This window comes from Scyliorhinus torazame, chromosome 28, assembly GCF_047496885.1.
Source record: "Scyliorhinus torazame isolate Kashiwa2021f chromosome 28, sScyTor2.1, whole genome shotgun sequence".
Lineage (NCBI taxonomy): Eukaryota > Metazoa > Chordata > Chondrichthyes > Carcharhiniformes > Scyliorhinidae > Scyliorhinus > Scyliorhinus torazame.
In genome coordinates, this window is record NC_092734.1 from 11,282,137 (window position 1) to 11,305,778 (window position 23,642).

At 46.7% G+C, this 23,642-nt stretch overlaps 1 protein-coding gene across 1 annotated transcript; it reads left to right on the top strand.

The window, feature by feature from the left end:
- The first annotated feature begins 1,335 nt into the window (after nucleotides 1-1,335).
- oit3 (oncoprotein induced transcript 3) lies at nucleotides 1,336-23,614 on the top strand. Its single transcript, XM_072491471.1, has 9 exons — nucleotides 1,336-1,704; nucleotides 5,567-5,941; nucleotides 8,617-8,727; nucleotides 10,061-10,183; nucleotides 11,832-11,954; nucleotides 16,384-16,544; nucleotides 19,294-19,709; nucleotides 21,789-21,888; nucleotides 23,285-23,614. Exons 1-9 carry the CDS (start codon nucleotides 1,641-1,643, stop codon nucleotides 23,450-23,452), a joined length of 1,641 nt encoding a protein of 546 aa, XP_072347572.1. The 5' UTR covers nucleotides 1,336-1,640; the 3' UTR covers nucleotides 23,453-23,614.
- Nucleotides 23,615-23,642: the final 28 nt, after the last annotated feature.

Genomic DNA, 23,642 nt, shown 5'->3' on the forward strand with positions numbered 1-23,642 from the left:
CCTCCACTATTTCTTCAGCTATCTCCTTTAGAACTCTAGGATGTAGCCCATCTGGGCCCAGAGATTTATCAATTTTTAGACCTCTTAGTTTCTCTAGCACTTTCTCCTTTGTGATGGCTATCATATTCAACTCTGCCCCCTGACTCTCCTGAATTGTTGGGATATTACTCATGTCTTCTACTGTGAAGACTGACGCAAAGTACTTATTTAGTTCCTCAGCTATTTCCTTGTCTCCCATCACTAGATTACGAGCGTCATTTTGGAGCGGCCCAATGTCAACTTTTGCCTCCCGTTTGTTTCTAATGTATTTAAAGAAACTTTTACTATCATTCCTAATGTTACTGGCTAGCCTACCTTCATTTTTGATCCTCTCTTTCTTTATTTCTCTCTTTGTTATCCTCTGTTTGTTTTTGTAGCCTTCCCAATCTTCTGACTTCCCACTACTCTTTGCCACATTATAGGCTTTCTCTTTTGCTTTGATGCATTCCCTGACTTCCTTTGTCAGCCATGGCTGCCTAATCCCCCCTCTGATAACCTTTCTTTTCTTTGGGATGAACCTCTGCACTGTGTCCTCAATTACTCCCAGAAACTCCTGCCATTGCTGTTCTACTGTCTTTCCCACTAGGCTCTGCTCCCAGTCGATTTTCGTCAGTTCCTCCCTCATGCCCCTGTAGTTACCTTTATTTAACTGTAACACTTTTACATCTGATTCTACCTTCTTTCTTTCAAATTGCAGACTGAATTCTACCATATTATGATCACTGCCTCCTAAGTGTTCCCTTACTTTAAGATCTTTAATCAAGTCTGGCTCATTACATAACACTAAGTCCAGAATGGCCTGTTCCCTCGTGGGCTCCATCACAAGCTGTTCCAAAAAGCCCTCCTGTAAACATTCAATGAATTCCCTTTCTTTGGGTCCACTGGCAACATTATTTACCCAGTCCACCTGCATATTGAATGATTTCATTAATTTGAAATTAATTTAATCTGTCAGCGTGTGACATTGCAGCTGCTTCCCTTGAGGATATTCCTGTCCCCACCACGCTCTGTGCGCACTGTTAAGTATCTTAATCACTTGTAATAATGAAACACCAAAACCAGAATCTGAAGCAACTTTGTGAAGAGAATTCAAGATAACTTTCAGGACAAACATTCCTCCCAATTGCAGTTGACCTTATCCATGTTTACATAGGTCACAACCTGTGCTCAATGGGAACAAGCTGCCTGCATAGATGTGTCTATACGTCACAATGTTTTCTGTAAAGACTATCCGGTCATTGAGGGTAGGGAAGGAAATGTGTTGACCATAACCAAGTTGAGAAACAGGAATGAGGAGACAGTCGTGGCCTGCTATCATTTTCTCTGCAGGATAAGATAACTGGTGATTTAAGGGCAATTTGAAAAAACTCGAAAACAATAGGAGGATGAGTGAAAATAGCATCCCTATCAGAAGGGGCGCGTTACTCCCTCTTCTTGTAAGCAACTCAGGCTAAGGCACATCCAGCCCCTCCTTCCTGTTCCCAGATACAGAAACTATCCAAGGGATAAAACACCCAGGATAAAATTCAGAAGGAACATTCACTTGGGGAATCTGGAGAGCGATTGGAGTTACAATCTCCCTGAGTGTGGAGCCGAGGAAGATGTTATCCTTCATCCTGCTGAGCTTGGCTCTCTCTGCTAAGTTTCAAACCGCAGCTTCCTTTGGTAAGTCATAGCAAAGACATTGCCACCAGCAGCCATTTTGAAAGCTGGAATGTAACAATATTTAAAGCAGCTCGTGGCATAAGCCAAATGAGAATAACTATCATTGCAATTGTATCTGGATTCAGGCAATGCCATGACAGAAAGCAAGAGAAACCTTTATTTTGCACCATGTGTTGTGGGATGTACCACAAGAGTTAGTGATTATTGCCGAGACCATGTGAAGTTACAGTTCATGGATTAAAAGGGACAGCGGCAACGTTGATACAAAATTGACTGAATAACAGGGAGCAGAGTATCAGATTAGGTCAGATGGTTAGTGTAGTTACGCATAATTACTGTAGTTAGATCTTGTTAGCCTTATCACTAGTATCAATGTTAAAGTAAAGAACTCATGCAATCATTGTTATAGTTACTCAATAAACCTTTTGTTACCACTAGACGAGTTTGAGTCTTCTTCATTGAGATTCAGAAGATCTCATCAGTAACCAAGGTTTGAGTAACACATATTACACTCCGTAGTATATCAAAACACACAGAGAAGTGTGATAAAAGATGATACAGGAGCGTAATAAATGTTAGTGTTTGAGCTGTAGTTTTCTTGACATTAATAGGCTAGGATTTTTTTTTATTGCAAGGTACAGCTATTTTCAATTGAAGCAAAACGTACAGGGTGACTGTGCGGAGTTTTGCACTTTCTCCCCATGTCTTCATGGGTCTCCTCCGGGCGCTCCGGTTTCCTCCCACAGTCCTCCCACAGTCCAAACATGTGCAGGTTAGGTGGATTGGCCATGCTAAGTTGCCCCTTAAGTGCCCGAGGATGTGTAGTTTAGATGGGGATAGGGCGAGGGAGTGGGCATAGGTAGGGTGTTCTTTCAGATGGTCGGTGCAGACTCGATGGGATGAATGGCCTCCTTCTGCACTGTAGGGATTCTAGGGTTCAATTCTACTCCATGGTCTCGGAGTCCAAGAAATTGCTATTTATCCAATCATCTTTACATTCTGCGAAACGCCTATTCCAAATCATTTCTCAAGTCATTTTTATTGAAATATTCCCTTCCTGACGTCCTTTCAAGAAACACTTAAGATGTAACTAACCAGTGCCTTTTCATAATTTAGCCGATGTTCCCCTTGCCCTCCAACCACATTCTTTCTGGGAATATTTAATTTCCCTCATCTTTCTCTGTACCATGAATGACTTTTGGAATTTGACTTGTTCAGTTTTTCACCCCCTCCAGTTGCATTATGATCATTGTTGCTTTGTCATCATACTCAATCTCATCATCCCTCCATTCATTCAGACCCAAGTCTTGCAGTAGGTGAACAGCCAAGGGACTGGAAGCTCTGTGCCATCAGTCAGTGCCTGTCTGAATGGATCTGCTGTGGGTCAGTGGGCAGAGAGAGGGTTGTGGGTTCAAGTCCTACTCTAGACACTCAAGTACCCAATCTAGATTGACCCTTGATCGCAATAATTGAGGGAGTGCAGCAGCGTCAGACGGGACAAGATACTTAGCAGAAATTCCAGGGCGATTATAATAGTCCCAGGAAACCATCTGAGACCAGGGGAGTCCTGGTCAAACTTTATTCATGAAAGAAAAGAGTATCTGATCATTTATTTCATTGCTGACAATGGGATCTTGCTGTGTGTAATTGAATACAAAGCTCTTTGGAAGTACTGAGGTCATGCAAAGTGCTGTTTAATGCTATTAATGTCCTTTCACTATGGTGCAAGTAACTCCTGTGTTACTCCTCCATGACTTTTCAGGTTATTGCAAAAGTCTCCTGATCTTTGATCTAAAGACATTCTCCCTGACGTCTATTTCAAATTGAGTTCTCCGTCATTTTTGTTTAAAATATCTTTCTTAAGGGCAGCCCAGTAGCACAGTGGTTAGCACTGCTGCCTCACGGCACCACGGTCCCAGGTTCGATCCCAGCTCTGGGTCACTGTCCTTGTTCGGTTTCTCGCCCCCTCGACAGGGTAGCACAGTGGTTAGCACCGTTGCTTCACAGCGCCGATTCCTGACTTGGGTCACTGTCTGTGCGGAGTCTGCACGTTCTCCCCGTGTCTGTTTCCTCCGAGTGATCCGGTTTCCTCCCACAAGTCCCGAAAGACAAGCTGTTGGGTGAATTGGACATTCTGAATTCTCGCTCTGCGTACCCGAACAGGCGCCAGAATGTGGCGACTAGGGGCTTTTCTCTGTAATTTCATAGCAGTGTTAATGTAAGTCTACTTGTGACAATAATAAAAATTATTATTATTTAAACCAATGCCTGCTTTGTTACTGTACTCTTCAACCTGTTCAGGTTAAAAGTTTCATTACGTTTCGCTGTCCAAGCCTATTAAAAGATGTTTGACCATCTTCAATCCTTTTTCCGTGTCTGACACACTTGGATGCTCCATAGCCCATTCCGAAAAAATACTTTTGAAATTTCCCGATGATTTTCCTCCAGTGTTCTGGAGATTGATCTTCAATTCCTGGCAACCCTCGGGAAGGAGAGGGCCGGGAGCGGCTCTAGGATCGGGCTCATTAGCCAAGCAAGAACCTACAGAAACCATGGCCAGTAACACGGAGCTTCTAAGAGGGACAAAAGGGTGAACTCCGTAGATCAGGCGAAGGCTGTGGAGAGAAAGAGTTTACGTTTCAAGTCAATGAACTTTCTTCAGAACAGCCCGCTGGTGAAAGATCATCAATTTGAAACCTTAACTCCGTTTTCTATTTTTATTGCAGATTTCCAGCATCTGCAGTATTGTGCTTTTGGCCCTGTGGTCTATGTTTGGGGGTGAATGCTGGTAGAGCATGTCAGGCATTAGATGGTAAATGAGGGTCCTGTTTTCCCTAAATACTAAAATCTCTAGAGTAAATCTTGTACACATTGAGTCTTTCTCTTACTTCTGCGTCGGAGCCCTGCTCCGTGAATCTGTATGTAATGATACTACCGAGGGCGTGCTATCCTGGCAGGTGTTGCTATTTGCATGTGTTTTAAGTTGATACTTTGTACAAGTGGACAAAAAGGACCCTCCGCCTGGAAGAGCATCTTCTCCTGATGTTTTGGCCAACAGCTGCCCCGTATAACCAAAACAGATGAACTGGTCGTTCATCTCATCAATGTTTTATAGAACATTTGCTGTGTGTGAATTGGTTTATGAATTTACTCATCGAAAAGTGATCAAGAATAATGAGTTAGCCATAAGGCACTTTTGGACCACTCAATGTGCTACATAAAATGCTCATTTTTCTTTATTAAGTTTTCAGACTGTACCTTCCACCGGAATCCAGATGTGGCAGCACACATGCAGCCAGTCCTCTGTGTAAATGTGTTCCAGAATAAACCAAAGATCATTCTACTCGCACCATTTAAGCCGTGTTTGCACCTTCTACGAACCAGCTTCGTTTGCATGACGGAGCTGTCGCATGTGAGATGTTCTGCTGGATAACTGTAGCTTCCAGACTTTGCAATTTCCCCAGCTCTCGGTGGCACTTGCTGCTTTATTTCTCACTCGTCCAGGGCTTCACTCCCCTCGCTCTCTCTCTCTCTCCCTCACACTCCACTTTCGCAGGATCTCGAGATTCCCCTCACCCTCCATTCCTCTGCTTGTCTCTCCTGCTTTTCTGCTCTTTCCTGCCATTCCCCTGCTCCTGTCTCTGTCTCCTGCCTCCTGCTCCCAGTGGGCAGTGAACACATGGTGATTGAGGAATTTTAGGACTGTTTTGAGTGGTAACGAGGATATACCCGGCACTCTGGGCTGAACAGTGGGTGACACGAACCTGCAAGGTTCAGGCGTATACTCAAGTGTTCTACTGCAAGTGCATGTGTGGCTCTGGGGGGCTGTGGAATGACATTGTTTTTTTGTTCCTATTGGCAGTGGTGGACCCCTGCTCGGCCTACATCAGCTTGAATGAGCCCTGGCGAAACACGGAGCACCACATCAACACCTCGCACGGGGCGCCCATGTGCGACAACATCATGGACAGGGAATGGTACCGCTTCACCGGGTTCGCAGGAGACGCCATGCCCACGTTCTGCATCCAGGAGAACTTCTGCGGCACCCACGCGCCCATCTGGCTGAACGGCAGCCACCCCATGCTGCCCGATGGCATTGTCTCGGTGCAGGCGTGCGCCAGCTTCAACGAGAACTGCTGCCTGTGGAGCACCACAGTGAAGGTGAAGGCTTGTCCGGGGGGTTACTACGTCTACCAGCTTCCTAAGCCAAGTGTCTGCTTCCATGCCTACTGCGGACGTAAGTACTCAATGCTCTCCAAGGAGACAGATGCCAGCTCTGCCAATGAAACTCTCGATGACGTTTAGCCCCCAACACCAACATCAACCACTCGCAGCTCCTGAAGCTCAGATGCTCCCTTTCCTGCATCATTCTTTCAATCCCACCCTCTACATATTTAAGACTTCCTAAGTGAAACTACAACTTTAATGAAAAATGAAAATCGTTTATTGTCACAAGTAGGCTTCAATGAAGTTACTGTGAAAAGCCCCTAGTCGCCACATTCCGGCGCCTGTTCAGGGAGGCTGTTACGGGAATTGAACCGTGCTGCTGGTCTGCCTTGGTCTGCTTTCAAAGCCAGCGATTTAGCCCTGTGTGAAACAGCCCCACTTTAATGTCAATTAATACAAAATTTGGGCTTATATTGGTCACTCTGAATCCATTTTAAATTGGGCATTAACAACCAGAAGAGAGGAATCATTCACCCAATCAGTCTACGTTACTCTAAACTCCAATTCCTGGGATCAGTCAATCGCCCCGTCTCTGCCTTCACAGATTCTAACCAGAAAGTCATCATGAGGCTTGATCACCGATCCAGAGCGCCTGCTCTGACCTTTCCAGCTTAGCAGCTACTTTTATCCAGCAAATTCCCACCTGGCCCCCGCAAAAGTTATTATTTTTTTTTAAAAAACAATGCTTCTCGTTTCATTTTTTTTTAAAAACCATGCTCACTCCTTTTCTCTTCTCTGCTCCCCTTTTATTTCCTCGCAATATTCTCCCCCGTCCTGGAAGTTGCTGTCTTTTGCCCAAGTGCGATTGCCCCGTGCTCCTCCACCGCCCCCCCGTTCCTGTATCGGAGCTGATAATGAGTGCCAGTGGCCTATCCACGGCAGAGGCATTGCAAGCTCGCCCTCCATCTCTACGGTCTCGCAGTAGGACACCAGTCAGGAGCAGGAACATTGGTCAGTCGCTTTCCTCCCTCTCCCCCTCCACTGAGCTGGGGTGGGGGCAGCGGACCACGGTGATTCTCTACACGGTACCACCTGTGAACTGGCCTAGGAGTTCTCTTGGTGCTCGTGGTTCAGTTGCGCACGATCTAAACTTTCTACTTTTATGTGAAAATATATATTTATATGTACTTCACTTGTAATAGAGGAATGGCGCATTGGATTGTAATTTTAATCTAATTTTGATTCAACATTACACTTCCACTAATATCCTGTTCACCACCTCCTTACTACCTGATGAATTTGTTTGTTTATTTTAATTATTACACAATTATTAAGTGTTTGCAATTAGTATTAGAGTGACCAATATAAGCCCAAATTTTGTATTAACCTGATTATCTAATCTATGTTTTTCCAAGCAGCTTGCACCGCACTTCAGCTGTTAGTCTGCAAATGTATTTCTTGAATAAAATCCCATTATTATTATGATTACTGCTAAGCCTCCAGGATCTCTCCACCATTTGTTTTTTTTGTACAACTTGGCATGACATAGATTGCAAAGCACAGAAATCGGCCATTTTACCCAACATAGCGGTGTTTTTGCTTCCACAGTAGCCTCCTCCTATCCCTCTTCACCTCTCGCCCTACTTCTGGTTCTATGTCTAAATATTTTATTTTTATGTATATTTCAGACGTATTGGTCTTTTCCCTCTCCGGTGAGTTAATTCTGCTAATACCTGTCCCTTACACCTGCTGCCTCAGACAGATGTCTAGAAATCAGCAGCTGTAACTTCATAGAAAGGCAAAACCACATCACAAGACTTTAAACCCCCTCAGATCCTTTGACCTGCAAGGCTTTTATTCACTTCAAAGCAAAATAGCTTTTAGTAGCCTGTAATTGACAGCTTGCAGATGTCTGGATTGTTTATTTTCAATTTTGCACTTGAATGAATCTCAAGTAGCCTGCTGTGAAACTAACTGCAACGTTTATCAACATTTTGCTATGATTGACAGCTCATGACCACATCAAAAGCAGTTAAGTGCTTTCTGCTGAGAGGATGTGAAAGCACTTAACTCCTAGATGTTTATAAACATTGTGCCAATCCTGTTTTTCCCAATGCTGGATTCTCCAATGCATCAGCAACTCCGCTACCAGTGGGGGGCTGTGGAGAATCCAGCCCCACAACTCTTGAGTGCATCTGAATATCGCAGTCCTTTCCTGAAACGCCTCCCTGTCACGTTTCGTTAATAACTATTCTGCTTATGAGAGCAGCATATCACCTGCCTGTCTCACAATGTCAGGTGCGATTATAGAATAATAGAATCCTATAGAAGAGAAGGAAGTCGTTCAATCTATTGTACCTTTGCCCAATGTAATAGAAAATCGTCAGGCTGCCCAGCATTTTATAAAAGACCTCGCAAACCATTTATTCATTGTCTCCTCATTGATGTCTACTGACGCTGCAAACAGGTGCGTTAGGCTTAGGAGATAACTGAACCCTCGTATAAAGACCCAATTCCACCCCCCATTTTAAGTATCACACATTCTATCTCTGTTTTCAGATTTCCCTTCTGCGTTTGCTGCATCCACCTTTATAATGGGAGCCCATGTAAGCTTGTCGCGCTGCAATTATGCCCTCCCGTCAATAGGGGTGCTGCAGCTTGTCCCAAGCCTTTCTTGTACCAGGACATCATTGCCCCTTTTGAAAATGCTGCCCTCTGACTGAGCCAGCGTTTTGTCTTCCACAGATTTCTACGACATATGTGATGTGGCGGATTGTGTGGGGCACTGTGACGGTGAAGAGGAATGCCATTGTAATGAAGGAACCATCCTAGGCCCAGACTCCCAGACATGTCTAGGTAAGGCGTTTGAAAGGGCTATATACTCATGGTAAGGTGTGCGTAACCTCGTGATGAAAAAAGAAAGGCGGTGAGGATAAAATATTCTTTAATCCAAGCAGAATTTATCAAAAGGTTTACTAATTGGTCAAAAATTATTTTGTTATGTTTTAAACAATTATGGATCCTGCTATTCAGGGACAGAGAGCGTTTCTAGATGTGACTATGTTGGGTTGCTTGCAAATCTACATGGGGTCCACAGAAAAGTGCCATTATGCCCAACCAATCCATGAAGCTCTCCACGTGCCATCTCCCACTCCACGGTCATCTATCAGCATGTTCTTCTATTGCTTGCTCCTTCACGTGCTGCTCCAGCTTCCCATTAGTTGCACCTATGCTGCTCATTATCACAATGCTTTCTGTGGGATCTTGCTGTGTGCAGCTTGTCAGCCGTGGTCCCTACATTACAAAAATGCCTCAATGGGTGCACAGCCCTTCGCGGCATCCTGAACTTGTGAATAGCACGAGATACGTCTGCAAATATTATTCTATAATAATTCCGAAACATTTGGAACGCTGAGCTAGATGGGCTGAATGGGCTTCCTAAGCTGGACCATTCAAAAGATGGGTTTTGCAGTTTGTAATCGATAACAATAAATGACAAGCTAAGTGTGGATTGTGGCACATCGATACAGGAAAGGTTTGTGGTGCAGTGGGTAAAGCCCTTCCCTCGGTGTCAGAAGTTCCAGGCTCCAGTCCCACCCCAGGACCTGATGGACAATTTATGACCAAGGTCACATAGGATGAGTATCAACCTGCAAATCCTTCGAACACACGCCAATGACAGGTGGTAAGAGTGGGAGAGGCTCCTGGTCGGCTATGTGATGGGAAGAACGTTGGAGCCTCTACCCTCACCATTCATAGCTCCAGGCTGTGACATGCATGTAAAAGTAAAGGTTGGCATGGCAACGTGAACTCCCTGAGTGAACTGTGACCCACCGCCATCAATTTACGGCCTTTATGTTATCAGGATTCAAAGTTTACCATTCATTAGTGTTTGCTCATCAAGAAATGGCATTGGACACGTCTTAAATCATCTTGGTTTACATCTTAATTCAATTAGTTGTTTTGACTTCCATATTCACTGTGAAATATATTGTAAACCAGTTTAGGGTGCGTCAGATGGAATGCAGTGATCTGTTCCAATTCTGTTCTCTTGTTCTGAACATTTATTGCAAGTGTTAGCAATAAATAATTAGTAATAAGTACAGTTGGATGGTCAATGGTATGTTATGAAATATGTCCTGAGATTGTATATCTCTAATGTCTAATCCCTGTCCTCCCACCTATACAGACATCAATGAATGCGAGGACAATAATGGGGGTTGCAGTGAAGTGTGCGTCAATCTGCAGGGCTCCTTCCGTTGCGAGTGTGGGATTGGAAAGTCACTGGGCAGCAACGCTGTGACTTGTGAAGGTGAGTGAAAGCTCCCGACTGAGAAAACATCTCTGATTAGGTGGGGATTTCGATACAGCTTGCTCCTTTGGGAACTGTTTGAGGTTGCAGGACTGTTGGGCATGCAGTTTCTGGAGGAATCTCTGAAGTTGAAGCAACAGTGGGTGTGTCGCCCTAAGAGGCGGAAGGTAGAGCTGTTCTTGGTACCATCCATAGAACCTCTGTTCACAGCGATTCCGAATTGGACTGGGATTTGCGTCGGAATGGTTTGATTGAACGTCCTCTGATTTTACCGGCAGTCATCTTTCATTGGGCCATCACATCACTGAGTCACATTCAAATCGGTGACCCATTCTTTGACTGACTGTCAGAGGCACTCGATGCAACATTGACTGTTAAACCTTAGAAGGACAGCACAGAAGGAGGCCATTCAGCCTGTCGTGGCCATGCCAGATCCCTGTAACCTCAGTCAATCCGACTCCCCAGTCCTTTCCCTCATAGCCTTGCAAGTTATATCACTTCATAGAATTATCTAATTCTCTTTTGAAAGCCACAAACATTCCAGATCTTAACCACTCGCTCTGTTTTTTATAAAAATCCTCACGTCCCCTCTGATTCTTTTGCCAATCATCTTAAACCCATCTGGTTTATGAATGCCCTTCAGGGAAGGAAATCTGCCATCCGTACCCGGCCTGACCTACATGTGACTCCAGATCAACAGCAATGTGGTTGACTCTTAACAGCTCGCAAGAGCGATTGGAGGTGGGCAATAAATGCTGGCCTTGCCAGTGATGCCAACATTGCATGAATGAATGAAGAGACCAAATCAATGTCCTGTGGTTTTTTTCAACCCTTCTGCCAATTGGAACGGTTTTCACCTCTGCACTAATGCAGCACAGTAGCATTGTGGATAGCACAATTGCTTCACAGCTCCAGGGTCCCAGGTTCGATTCCGGCTTGGGTCACTGTCTGTGCGGAGTCTGCACATCCTCCCAGTGTGTGCGTGGGTTTCCTCCGGGTGCTCCGGTTTCCTCCCACAGTCCAAAGATGTGCAGGTTAGGGGGATTGGCCATGATAAATTGCCCTTAGTGTCCAAAATTGCCCTTAGTGTTGGGTGGGGTTACTGGGTTATGGGGATTGGGGTAGCGGTGTTGACCTTGGGTAGGGTGCTCCTTCCAAGAGCCGGTGCAGACTCGATGGGCCGAATGGCCTCCTTCTACACTGTAAATTCTATGATAATCTATGATAATCTACCCAGACCCCTCAAGATTTTGAACATCTCTATCAAATCTCCCCTCGCTGTTCTCCAAAGAAAAGAAGCTCAGCTTCATTCCTGCTTCCTTGTCACTGAGGTCTCTCATTCCTGGAACCATATGTTAGTCAGATGGATATAATTGCACTCTTTGAATTGTCCAGTGTTTTCTTAATTCGCACTCTCTGAGAAGAGTGTGTCCTTTATTAAGGAGTTACTTCAGTGAAACGCAAGCAATTTGTTGAGATTTGTTTTTGGAATATCAGTGAGACTGTGGTGAAGAGTCGTGGATGAATTGTGTGCAGTGCCGCCAGAACCTTCACACGTGGGGAAGATGACCGTGCTCAATTTCATTGAGTCACGCTATTTTATTTTAGTTCCCCTCTACTCGATGAAGTGTTCTGCTTGATTCCGCAGATATCGAAGGCTGTAGCAACAATAATGGCGGCTGCAGCCACGACTGTGTGTTGATGGATGGAGGGTATCAGTGCGAGTGTCCTCGTGGATTAATGCTCTCGGAGGACAACCACACCTGCCAAGGTAAATCCAGTCCCCCTGGTCTGACTGCAAGCTAGTTACTGGCGCAATTGGATTTTACTGACCACATTAGTGAAAAGCGGTGCTTATTTGCTTTGGCTCAGTCCTCCCTCCACACCCCCTCACCCGAGGGTCCCCAAACGGTGAGTCGCGACCCCCAGTGGATGGGATTTTGGGGTTACTATCTCCCAGGCAGCAATGGTGACCATAGAGCTCAGACCAAGTTTGACAGCTGCAAGGTCCCTTCAAATGATATCTTCTTGCATGTCAATGGGTGTGGCTTAATCGTCCATACTCTGATGCTCCAATCACGGGAGGCTTTTTGCTTTTCCCAGGGCAAATTCAGTTGTTTTAAAAACTCCAACCCCATTGGTAAACTGCTCAACTCCCCTCCTGTTAATCAGCTCAACCATAAGAACATAAGAACTAGGAGCAGGAGTAGGCCACCTGGCCCTTAGAGCCTGCTCCGCCATTCAATGAGATCATGGCTGATCTTTGTGGACTCAGCTCCACTTTCCCGCTCGAACACCATAACCCTTAAACCCTTTATTCTTCAAAAAACTATCTATCTTTATCTTGAAAACATTTAATGAAGGAGCCTCAACTGCTTCACTGAGCAAGGAATTCCATAGATTCACAACCCTTTGGGTGAAGAAGTTCCTCCTAAACTCAGTTGGGGAGGGGGAGCAGCCCCAAGTCGTGGTCCACATAGGTACCAACGACATAGGTAGGAAAAAGGATAGGGATGCAAGGCAGGAATTCCGGGAGCTGGGGTGGAAATTTAGATCGAGGACAAACAGAGTTATTATCTCTGGGTTGTTACCCGTGCCACGTGCTAGCGAGACGAGGAATCGGGAGAGAGAGGAGTTGAAGACGTGGCTACAGGTATGGGGGTACCAATATCCTGGGGGGGAAATTTGCTAATGCTCTTCGGGAGGGTTTAAACTAGTTCAGCAGGGGATTGGGAACCTGAATTGTAGCTCCAGTATACAGGAGGTTGAGAGTAGTGAGGTCATGAGTAAGGTTTCAAAGTTGCAGGAGTGTACCAGCAGGCAGGAAGGTGGTTTAAAGTGTGTCTTCTTCAATGCCAGGAGCATCTGGAATAAGGTGGGTGAACTTGCGACATGGGTTGGTACCTGGGACTTTGATGTTGTGGCCATTTCGGAGACATGGATAGAGCAGGAACAGGAATGGTTGTTGTAGATGCCGTGGTTTAGATATTTCAGTAAGCTCAGGGAAGGTGGTAAAAGAGGGGGAGGGGTGGCATTGTTAGTCAAGGACAGTATTACGGTGGCAGAAAGGACGTTTGATGAGGACCCATCTACTGAGGTAGTATGGGCAGAGGTTAGAAACAGGAAAGGAGAGGTCACCCTGTTAGGGGTTTTCTATAGGCTTCCGAAAAGTTCCAGAGATGTAGAGGAAAGGATTGCAAAGATGATTCTGGATAGGAGCGAAAGCAACAGGGTAGTTGTTATGGGGGACTTTAACTTTCCAAATATTGACTGGAAACGCTATAGTTCGAGTAATTTAGATGGGTCCGTTTTTGTCCAATGTGTGCAGGAGGGTTTCCTGACACAGTATGTAGATAGGCCAACGAGAGGCGAGGCCATATTGGATTTGGTACAGGGTAATGAACCAGGACAGGTGTTAGATTTGGAGGTAGGTGAGCACTTTGGTGATAGTGATCACAATTCGATTATGTTTACTTTTGTGATGGAAAGGGATAGGTATATACCGCAGGGCAAGAGTTATATCTGGGGGAAAGGCAATTATGACGCGATGAGGCAAGACTTAGGATGCATCGGATGGAGAGGAAAACTGCAGGGGATGGGCACAATGGAAATGTGGAGCTTGTTCAAGGAACAGCTACTGCGAGTCCTTGAGAAGTATGTACCTGTCATGCAGGGAGGAAGTGGTCGAGCGAGGGAACCGTGGTTTACTAAAGCAGTCGAAACACTTGTCAAGCGGAAGAAGGAGGCTTATGTAAAGATGAGACATGAAGGTTCAGTAAGGATGCTCGAGAGTTACAAGTTAGCTGGGAAGGACCTAAAGAGAGAGCTAAGAAGAGCCAGGAGGGGACATGAGAAGTCTTTGGCAGGTAGGATCAAGTATAACCCTAAAGCTTTGTATAGATATGTCAGGAATAAAAGAATGACTAGGGTAAGAGTAGGGCCAGTCAAGGACAGCAGTGGGAAGTTGTGCTTGGAGTCCGAGGAGATAGGAGAGGTGCTAAATGAATATTTTTCGTCAGTATTCACACAGGAAAAAGACAATGTTGTCGAGGAGAATACTGAGATTCAGGCTACTAGACTAGAAGGGCTTGAGGTTCATAAGGAGGAGGTGTTAGCAATTCTGGAAAGTGTGAAAATAGATAAGTCTCCTGGGCCGGATGGGATTTATCCTAGGATTCTCTGGGAAGCTAGGGAAGAGATTGCTGAGCCTTTGGCTTTGATCTTTAAGTCATCTTTGTCTACAGGAATAGTGCCAGAAGACTGGAGGATAGCAAATGTTGTCCCCTTGTTCAAGAAGGGGAGTAGAGACAACCCTGGTAACTATAGACCAGTGAGCCTTACTTCTGTTGTGGGCAGTCTTGGAAAGCTTTATAAGAAATAGGATGTATAATCATCTGGAAAGGAATAATTTGATGAGAGATAGTCAACACAGTTTTGTGAAGGTTAGGTCGTGCCTCACAAACCTTCTTGAGTTTTTTGAGAAGGTGACCAAACAGGTGGATGAGGGTAAGGCAGTTGATGTGGTGTATGTGGATTTCAGTAAAGCGTTTGATAAGGTTCCCCACGGTAGGCTACTGCAGAAAATATGGAGGCATGGGATTGGATCAGTTTGGATCAGAAATTGGCTAGCTGGAAGAAGACAAAGGGTGGTGGTTGATGGAAAATGTTCCGACTGGAGTCCAGGTACTAGTGGTGTACCACAAGGATCTGTTTTGGGATCACTGCTGTTTGTCATTTTTATAAATTACCTGGAGGAGGACGTAGAAGGACGGGTGAGTAAATTTGCAGATGATACTAAAGTCGGTGGAGTTGTGGACAGTGCGGAAGGATGTTACAAGTTACAAAGGGACATCGATAAGCTGCAGCGCTGGGCTGAGAGGTGGCAAATGGAGTTTAATGCAGAAAAGTGTGAGGTGATTCATTTTGGAAGGAATAACAGGAAGACAGAGTACTGGGCTAATGGTAAGATTCTTGGCAGTGTGGATGAGCAGATAGATCTCGGTGTCCATGTACCTAGATCTCTGAAAGTTGCCACCTAGGTTGAGAGGGTTGTTAAGAAGGCGTACGGTGTATTAGCTTTTATTGGTAGAGGGATTGAGTTTCGAAGCCATGAGGTCATATTGCAGCTGTACAAAACTTTGGTGCGGCCGCATTTGGAGTATTGCGTGCAATTCTGGTCGCCGCATTATAGGAAGGATGTGGAAGCACTGGAAAGGGTGCAGAGGAGATTTACCAGAATGTTGCCTGGTATGGAGGGAAGATCTTATGAGGGAAGGCTGAGGGACTTGAGGCTGTTTTTGTTAGAGAGAAGAAGGTTAAGAGGTGACTTAATTGAGGCATACAAGATGATCAGAGGACTAGATAGGGTGGACAGTGAGAGCCTTTTTCCTCGGATGGTGATGTCTAGCACGAGGGGACATAGCTTTAAATTGAGGGGAGATAGATATAAGACAGATGTCAGAGGTAGGTTCTTTACTCAGAGAGTAGTAAGGGTGTGGAATGCCCTGCCTGCAACAGCAGTGGACTCGCCAACACTAAGGGCATTCAAATGGTCATTGGATAGACATATGGACGATAAGGGAATAGTGTAGATGGGCTTTAGAGTGGTTTCACAAGTCGGTGCAACATTGAGGGCCGAAGGGCCTGTACTGCGCTGTAATGTTCTATGTTCTAAATCTACTTCCCCTTATTTTGAGGCTATGCCCCCTAGTTCTGCTTTCACCCGCCAGTGGAAACAACCTGCCCGCATCTATCCTATCTATTCCCTTCATAATTTTATATGTTTCTATAAGATCCCCCACATCCTTCTAAATTCCAACAAGTACAGTCCCAGTCTACTCAACTTCTCCTCGTAATCCAACCCCTTCAGCTCTGGGATTAACCTAGTGAATCTCCTCTGCACACCCTCCAGTGCCAGTACATCCTTTCTCAGGTAAGGAGACCAAAACTGAACACAAAATTCCAGATGTGGCCTCACTGACACCTTGTACAGTTGCAGCATAACCCCGCTCAACAATTTCTCCTGCGCCCCACTCAAACTTTCTAACCCTCCTCCCACCCCTAATTTTTTAATCTGGGGGTCGCAGGAAATGTGGGGCATTAAAATTGGGTCACTTTGGGAAAAGGTTTGGGAAGCGCTGCCTTAACCTAATGCCGCTACCTTACCCCTTGTTTCTCTCTTGTCTCTTTCCCGTCGCCAGTTCCTGTGCAGTGCAAGTCGGAGTCGATCGAAGTGGCTGTACCCAAGGATTTAGTAGGCGGTTTGGAATTGTATCTGCTGAATACCTCGTGTAAAGCCCTTTCCAATGGGACTCACGCCAACATCAACTTTAATCTCAAATCTTGCGGCACAGCCATTGAGGTAACAACGGGGAGACGGTGGGGTAGTGGTAATGTGATGAATAATCCAGAGGACCAAGCCAGTGCTCTGAGGATGTGGGTTCAAATCCCACCACGGCTGCCAGTGGAATTTGAGTTCAATTCGTAAATCTGGAATATAAAGCTAGTGGGTCCCCCAGTACGCAGACAAGGCCCGCCCCCTAATACAGACCACGACCTTCCCTCTGTCGACAGAGGCTTGCCAAGCCTTCAGCCGCATCAAAGCGGATATCGCAAAGGCCACGATGCGCGCCATCGACGAGTCCCTCCCCTTCCAGGTCGAGAGCGACGCCTCCGACGTAGCTCTGGCGGCCACCCTTAACCAAGCGGGCAGACCCGTGGCCTTTTTTCACACACCCTCCACTCCTCAGAAATCCGCCACTCCTCAGTGGAAAAGGAAGCCCAAGCCATAGTGGAAGCGGTGCGACATTGGAGGCATTACCTGGCCGGCAGGAGATTCACTCTCCTCACCGACCAACGGTCGGTAGCCTTCATGTTCGATAATGCACTGCGGGGCAAAATCAAAAACGACAAGATCTTAAGGTGGAGGATCGAGCTCTCCACCTTCAACTACGAGATCTTGTATCGTCCCGGAAAGCTGAACGAGCCGTCCGATGCCCTATCCCGCGGCACATGTGCCAACGCACAAATTAACCGCCTCCAAACCCTCCACAAGGACCTCTGCTACCCGGGGGTCACTCGGTTTTACCACTTCATCAAGTCCCGCAATCTCCCATACTCCTTAGAGGAGGTCCGTACAGTCACGAGGGACTGCCACATCTGCGCGGAATGCAAGCCGCATTTTTTCAGGCCAGATGGAGCGCACCTGATTAAGGCTTCCCGCCCCTTCGAGCACCTCAGTCTCGATTTCAAAGGGCCCCTCCCCTCCACCGACCGCAACGCATATTTTCTTAACGTAGTGGACGAATACTCCCGCTTCCCTTTTGCCATTCCCTGCTCTGACATGACCGCGGCCACAGTCATTAAAGCCCTGAACAGCATCTTCACACTGTTCGGTTACCCTGCATACGTCCACAGCGACAGGGGGTCCTCCTTCATGAGTGACGAGCTGCGCCAGTTCCTGCTCAGCAAGGGCATAGCCTCAAGCAGGACGACCAGCTACAACCCCCGGGGGAACGGGCAAGTAGAAAGGGAGAACGGCATGGTCTGGAAGGCCGTCCTACTGGCCCTACGGTCCAGGGACCTCCCAGTTTCAAGGTGGCAGTAGGTCCTCCCGGACGCTCTCCATTCCATCCGGTCGTTATTATGTACGAGCACTAATCAAACGCCGCATGAGCGTCTCCTTGTCTTCCCTAGGAGGTCCTCCTCTGGAACGTCGCTGCCGACCTGGCTGGCGGCCCCAGGACCCATCCTGCTCCGAAAGCATGTGCAGGCACATAAGGCGGACCCGTTGGTCGAAAGGGTTCACCTCCTCCACGCGAACCCCCAGTACGCCTACGTGGAGTACCCCGACGGCTGACAGGACACGGTCTCCCTGCGGGATCTGGCGCCCGCCGGCAACACGCACACCACCCCCCCCCCCCCGACACCATCAACCCAACCCCCCCTTCCTGCCACCGCCGCACCCCGCGACCGCCCCCTTCCCAAGAGGACCGGTCCCCCTCCCCTTTGCACCGGCAGCTGAAACCGTACGGCTCCTGGAGGCGACAACACTGGTACAAGCACCACCACCACCGCCGGGGCCGAGGCGATTGACACGGACGACCAGACCGCCCGACCGACTCGTGGCGTCGATGTAAAACAAATATTGGCTGTTCACAAGAACATTTTGCTTTCTTCCTATACCCTCTGTAAATAATTGCAACAGGACGAAATTGTCCAATACTGTATTGCCATGTGAATGTTTTACCCTCCCAGGACCAGCCCTGTAAACCCTTACCACCATACGAAGCATCACCCCGCCGGGTTCATTTTTGACAAGGGGTGAATGTGGTAGTATGTATTGGGGGTCATGTGGGACTGGAAGCCCTAATGTCATTGGCTGACAGATCCCGGGTCCTGGTTGGCCGTTGACCTCAAGCTCCGCCCTGAAGGCGAAGTATAAGAAGCCGGAGTCTTCCCCCGCAGGCCAGTTTACTATCGAGCTGCGGGGGAACAGACACGCTTAATAAAGCCTCATCGACTTCACTCTATTCGTCTCATGGAGTCTTTGTGCGCTACATAGTGTCAGTAATGGCAACCCCGAAACCTTCGATAAAACCTCATCTGGTTCACTATTGACCTTTAGGGAAGGAAATCTGCCATACTTACCCGGTCTGGCCTACATGTGACTCCAGATCCACAGCAATGTGGTTGACTCTTAACAGCTGTCTGACATGGCCTGACAAGCCACTCAGTGTAAGGGCAATTAGGGATGGAGAATGGGCAACAAATGTTGACCTTGCCAGTGACACCCACATCCATGAAAGAAATGTTCTGGAATGATCAAGTCGACCCTATATATATATATATATATATATATATATATATGTATGTAACATATGCAAACACACTGCAGGGCTTATGTGTATGTATCCTCCTTTTCCTTACAGTTCTATATTGGCATTGGTTAGCCAATCACTGAACAGATCTGTGCTCCAGATATCTGCGATGAGCAATGTCACGGGTGAATAGCTTCGTCTGTACAATTTTATTTTGGGTTAGAATACTTGCAGAGGCTGGAGAGTATTGGCTGTTTTTTACAGTTTGTGATTTTAACCCTTTTCCTCCAGGTTGTGGGTGACAAGATAATTGCAAGAAACACGTTGACGGGAATCCCGAAACAGACTCCGGGCAGTAATGGGGACGTTATCATCCGGACCAGTAAACTGGTCATTCCCATCACCTGCGAGTTCCCCCGCCAGTACACTGTGTCTGAGGGATACGTGCCCAACCCTGCCAATTCCCCGCTGCAGATTATGGGCAGGAACCACGGGCTCTTCCCCTTCGCTCTGGAGATCTTTAAATCGAAGGAATTTGACGAGATTTACAAAGAGACACCGCCAGTTCTCAAACTCCGAGACTCGCTGTACTTCGGGGTCGAACCTCTCATGCACGTGGATGGGCTTCAGGCCCTAGTTGAGAATTGCTTCGCCACCCCCACACCCAGTGGTGATGACATCATGAAGTATTACCTCATCAAGGATGGGTAAGTGTGCCAGACTGAGGTAAAACCTCCAGATGTCAGTATAACTACCATCTGAATCGGGAAATGTTCTTAACCACGTTGCTGAAGCACCAATAACCATCCACGAACCTTTCTATGAAAAGCTCTGAAGAAAGGGCAGGGGAATGAGATTAAATGGATAACCATTTCACAGAGATAGCACAGGCACCCTGGGCCGAATGACATACTCTTTGCGAGAAAACTGTATGATTCGTTCCTCCCAAGTTGAATGGGGTCTGAATGGGTAGCACGATAGCTTGGTGGTTAGCACAATTGCTTCACAGCTCCAGGGTCCCAGGTTCGAATCCGGCTTGGGTCACTGTCTGTGCGGAGTCTGCACGTTCTCCCCGTGTCTGCGTGGGTTTCCTCCGGGTGCTCCGGTTTCCTCCCACAGCCCAAAGATGTGCAGGTTAGGTGGATTGGCCATGATAAATTGCCCTTGGTGTCCTAAATTGCCATTTGTGTTGGGTGGGGTTACTGGGTTATGGGGATAGGGTGTAGGTGTTGACCTTGGGTAGGGTGCTATTTCCAAGGGTCAGTGCAGACTCGATGGGCCGAATGGCCTCCTTCTGCACTCTAAATTCTATGATAATCTATGGTTATAATTGGTCAATACGTTCTGGACGTTCATACTGAAGGAAAATGGGAAATCTCCCTAATCATTAAGTTTAAAAAAAAATTTAGGTTTTTCTTTCATGTAATAAGAATCCCAATAGGCTTCCAAGACAAAGGGAATGCTTAGAAATAAGAAGAATTTGGGGAAATGACTAAAGCATGTGGAGGTAACTTTGAGGGATTCTTGGTGAGAGGAAAAGAATGAGCCAGAATTTGGGGTTCAGAGAGGGGGGATTGGGGGGGCGGTGGGGGTGGGGGGGAGGTTTCAACGGGTTAAGCACAGGTGGCTGATAGCTGTACCACTCATAGCTGGGCTGGCAGTGGAGGATAGAACCCAAGTTGGAACTCCATGAGCTGGAGCGGCTTACAGAGGGTGAGGAAGAGTGCAGACAGACTTGTAAATGTTGACAAGGATTTCAATCCAATGCGCCGAGGAACAGCTGGCAATGAAGGTCGGAGAGAGCAGGATGGATGGTGAGCAAGCCTGAGGGTAGGACAGGATGGAGGCAGCAGAGATTGGAATGACTTCAGAGGTTTGTGTGGGGTGGAGCTCAGGAAGTTAACCATGCAAGCATTGGAGTGCAATGTGGGGAAAAAAACAACGATAAGATTGGAGACTAAACAAATGGAGCAGAGTCCGTGTAGGGCAGATTTTGCCTGAGATACAGAAGAGCTTGCTAGATCAAGTGATAATTTTCCCATATCGTTGAGACAGATACATAGATTCTGTAGGATCAGGGGGGAAACTGTGCATACATCATCTGTAGAAGCTACGGACTTCCTCATTGGGGTAAAATTTGACATTCTGATCATTCTAAATCAGGCAATGTTTGTTCTGATTCGCTGCATAACTTTGCCCTAAATAACTCAGCTACTTGGCAGTCAAAGGAACGTTCTTCCGTTGCTGAATAACAAATAGTTCTGACAATGATATTCTCCGATACAAACTCCGTCAATACAAAATCTAGCAACTCGGGGGAGCCCAAGTCTACAAACTTACTCACCGATCTCCAAATTGTTTTTTTTAAATTTAGAGTATCCAATTTATTTTTTCCAATTAAGGGGCAATTTAGCGTGGCCAATCCACCTACCCTGCACATCTTTGGGTTGTGGGGGCGAAACCCACGCAAACACAGGGAGAATGTGCAAACTCCACACGGATAGTGACCCAGAGCCGGGATCGAACCTGGGACCTCGGCGCCGTGAGGCAACCGTGCTAACCACTTGCGCCATCGTGCTACCCTACCAATCTCCAAATTAACCCAACTTTACACGCCAATGTCTGAGGGTAGATTCTCTACACCGACCTGCTATGATCAAGTACCCTCAGATTAACTAGATTTACGTCGGTGAGGCTTGTTAGCCTGAATCTAGTCACTGAAGACAGTTGGGTAGTTCTTTTTTTATATACTAATCTAAACAAATCCCTTGTTCCTGCTTTCATAGCTGCATCAATGATGATACTGTCAAACAAGAAACATCCACGGACCACTTAGCGAAACATTTTTACGTTCCCGTCTTCAAGTTTGTGGGAAAAGACAATAAGGTAAGAATTTCCCTTACAAGAAAGGTGAAGGTTCAAGGTGCACCCCAAGGGGTTAAACAGATGGTGGACTCTGTTCAACCAGAAGTGCGAGGGGCCTGTGACGTTCTGTCATACTCACTCAGTCACAGGAGCAGAATCTGGTACACACTTGTCCTGATACCCCTTGGTTACAAGAAGCTACTGATTATGTCTGAGAGTGCTATCTGGTTAGGAATTACGATTGTGATTTCAGTGAGGATGTGGCTTGCGATTTTAAGTCACACAATTATCATTGAGTTTGAGGCCTGTACGACATTGCTAATTCTGATTGGAATTATGAGCTATATTGTGTTTAGGGCCCCGCACTCCTATCACCCAGTCTCACTTTGTGGGAAGCTGGGTTGGGAAAAACAGGCAGAGAAGACAGCACGGCCAGTTTGGATGGATCAATCCCGAGTATTGATCATCAGATTTAATAATGAGAAAATTGGTGCGCATTGTGTCCAAGTCTGAGCACTGAAACAATGATCTCATGGCCTTAGGGAGAGAGCAGAGGAGATTTACCAGGATGCTATCATAGAATCATAGAATTTACAGTGCAGAAGGAGGCCATTCGGCCCATCAGCAGGGATGAGGGGAGTTATGGGGAGTGCACTGGATTGTTATGCTCAGAGTGGATAAGGTAAAGAGAAGATTCGCTGGGGGTGTTCAAATTCACGCATGGTTTTGATAGAGCGAATGAAGAGAAGCTGTTTCCATTGACGGGGTCGAGAGCTAGAGGCCGCAGATTGAAGGTGATAGGTTCAAGAACCAGACGTGATGTGAGGAAAATAAAATTTACACACAAAGAGTTTTTGTTTTTAAATTTAGAGTACCCAATTCATTTATCCAATTAAGGGGCAATTTAGCGTGGCCAATCCACCTACCCTGCCCATCTTTGGGTTGTGGGGGCGAAACCCGTGCAAACACGGGGAGGATGTGCAAACTCCACACGGACAGTGACCCAGAGCCGGGATCGAACCTGGGACCTTGGCGGCGTGAGGCAGCAGTGCTAACCACCCTGCTGCCCTCACAAAAGTATTTCTGACGTGGAATGTATGGTCTGAAAGGTTGGTTGAAGCAGATTCAATGGAGCCACAAAAAAAAAAAGAATTGAAGGGAACGGAAGTGTAGGGTTGTGAGGTAAGAGCAGGGACATGGGACAATGGGCCGAATGGCCTCCTTCTGAACTGTATCGGTCTGTGATTCAGGCACCCAGCCCTGTGACTTACTGATCAGCCCACCCACTGATTGAAGCCCCCTGAGGTTTGGCGGGGGGCGGGGGGGATCCTGACTCATGAAATCTGCTCCCACGGTTGGGTTTCGAGCTGAGGTTGTGATGGTGCACTGACACTTGATCCGCTCCCTCCCTCTGTAGAAAGTGTACCTTCACTGCCGCGTCCTGGTGTGTGGGGCCTTGGACACCAACTCGCGATGCACGCAGGGCTGCCGCAGGCGGATCCTCCGGTCCACCAAGACGGAGGACGCGGGTCACCGGTGGGACCATCTCCTCAGCGGAGGTCCGATAGTGATCGACGTCGAGTAATGGAAGTTGGAGCATCCGGAACGTTCCGTCAGCCTCTTTCGAGAGCTTTTAATTTGTACGTCATACATAAACAGCAAAAAATGAATCGTCGCTTTTTTTTTTTCTGGTATTAATGAAAAGTAATTTTCTTCTGGACACTAAAAGAATAAATATCACACTGCAGCATAATGTTTTCGGTCAATTTTGAATA

Bases quoted from the DNA above. Each gene is read 5' to 3' on its own strand.
- oit3 (XM_072491471.1), top strand. From the start codon at position 1,641: ATGTTATCCTTCATCCTGCTGAGCTTGGCTCTCTCTGCTAAGTTTCAA. The intron at 11,955-16,383 runs GTAAATCCAGTC...TCCCGTCGCCAG, and splicing joins GGACAACCACACCTGCCAAG to TTCCTGTGCAGTGCAAGTCG. The intron at 19,710-21,788 runs GTAAGTGTGCCA...CTGCTTTCATAG, and splicing joins TATTACCTCATCAAGGATGG to CTGCATCAATGATGATACTG.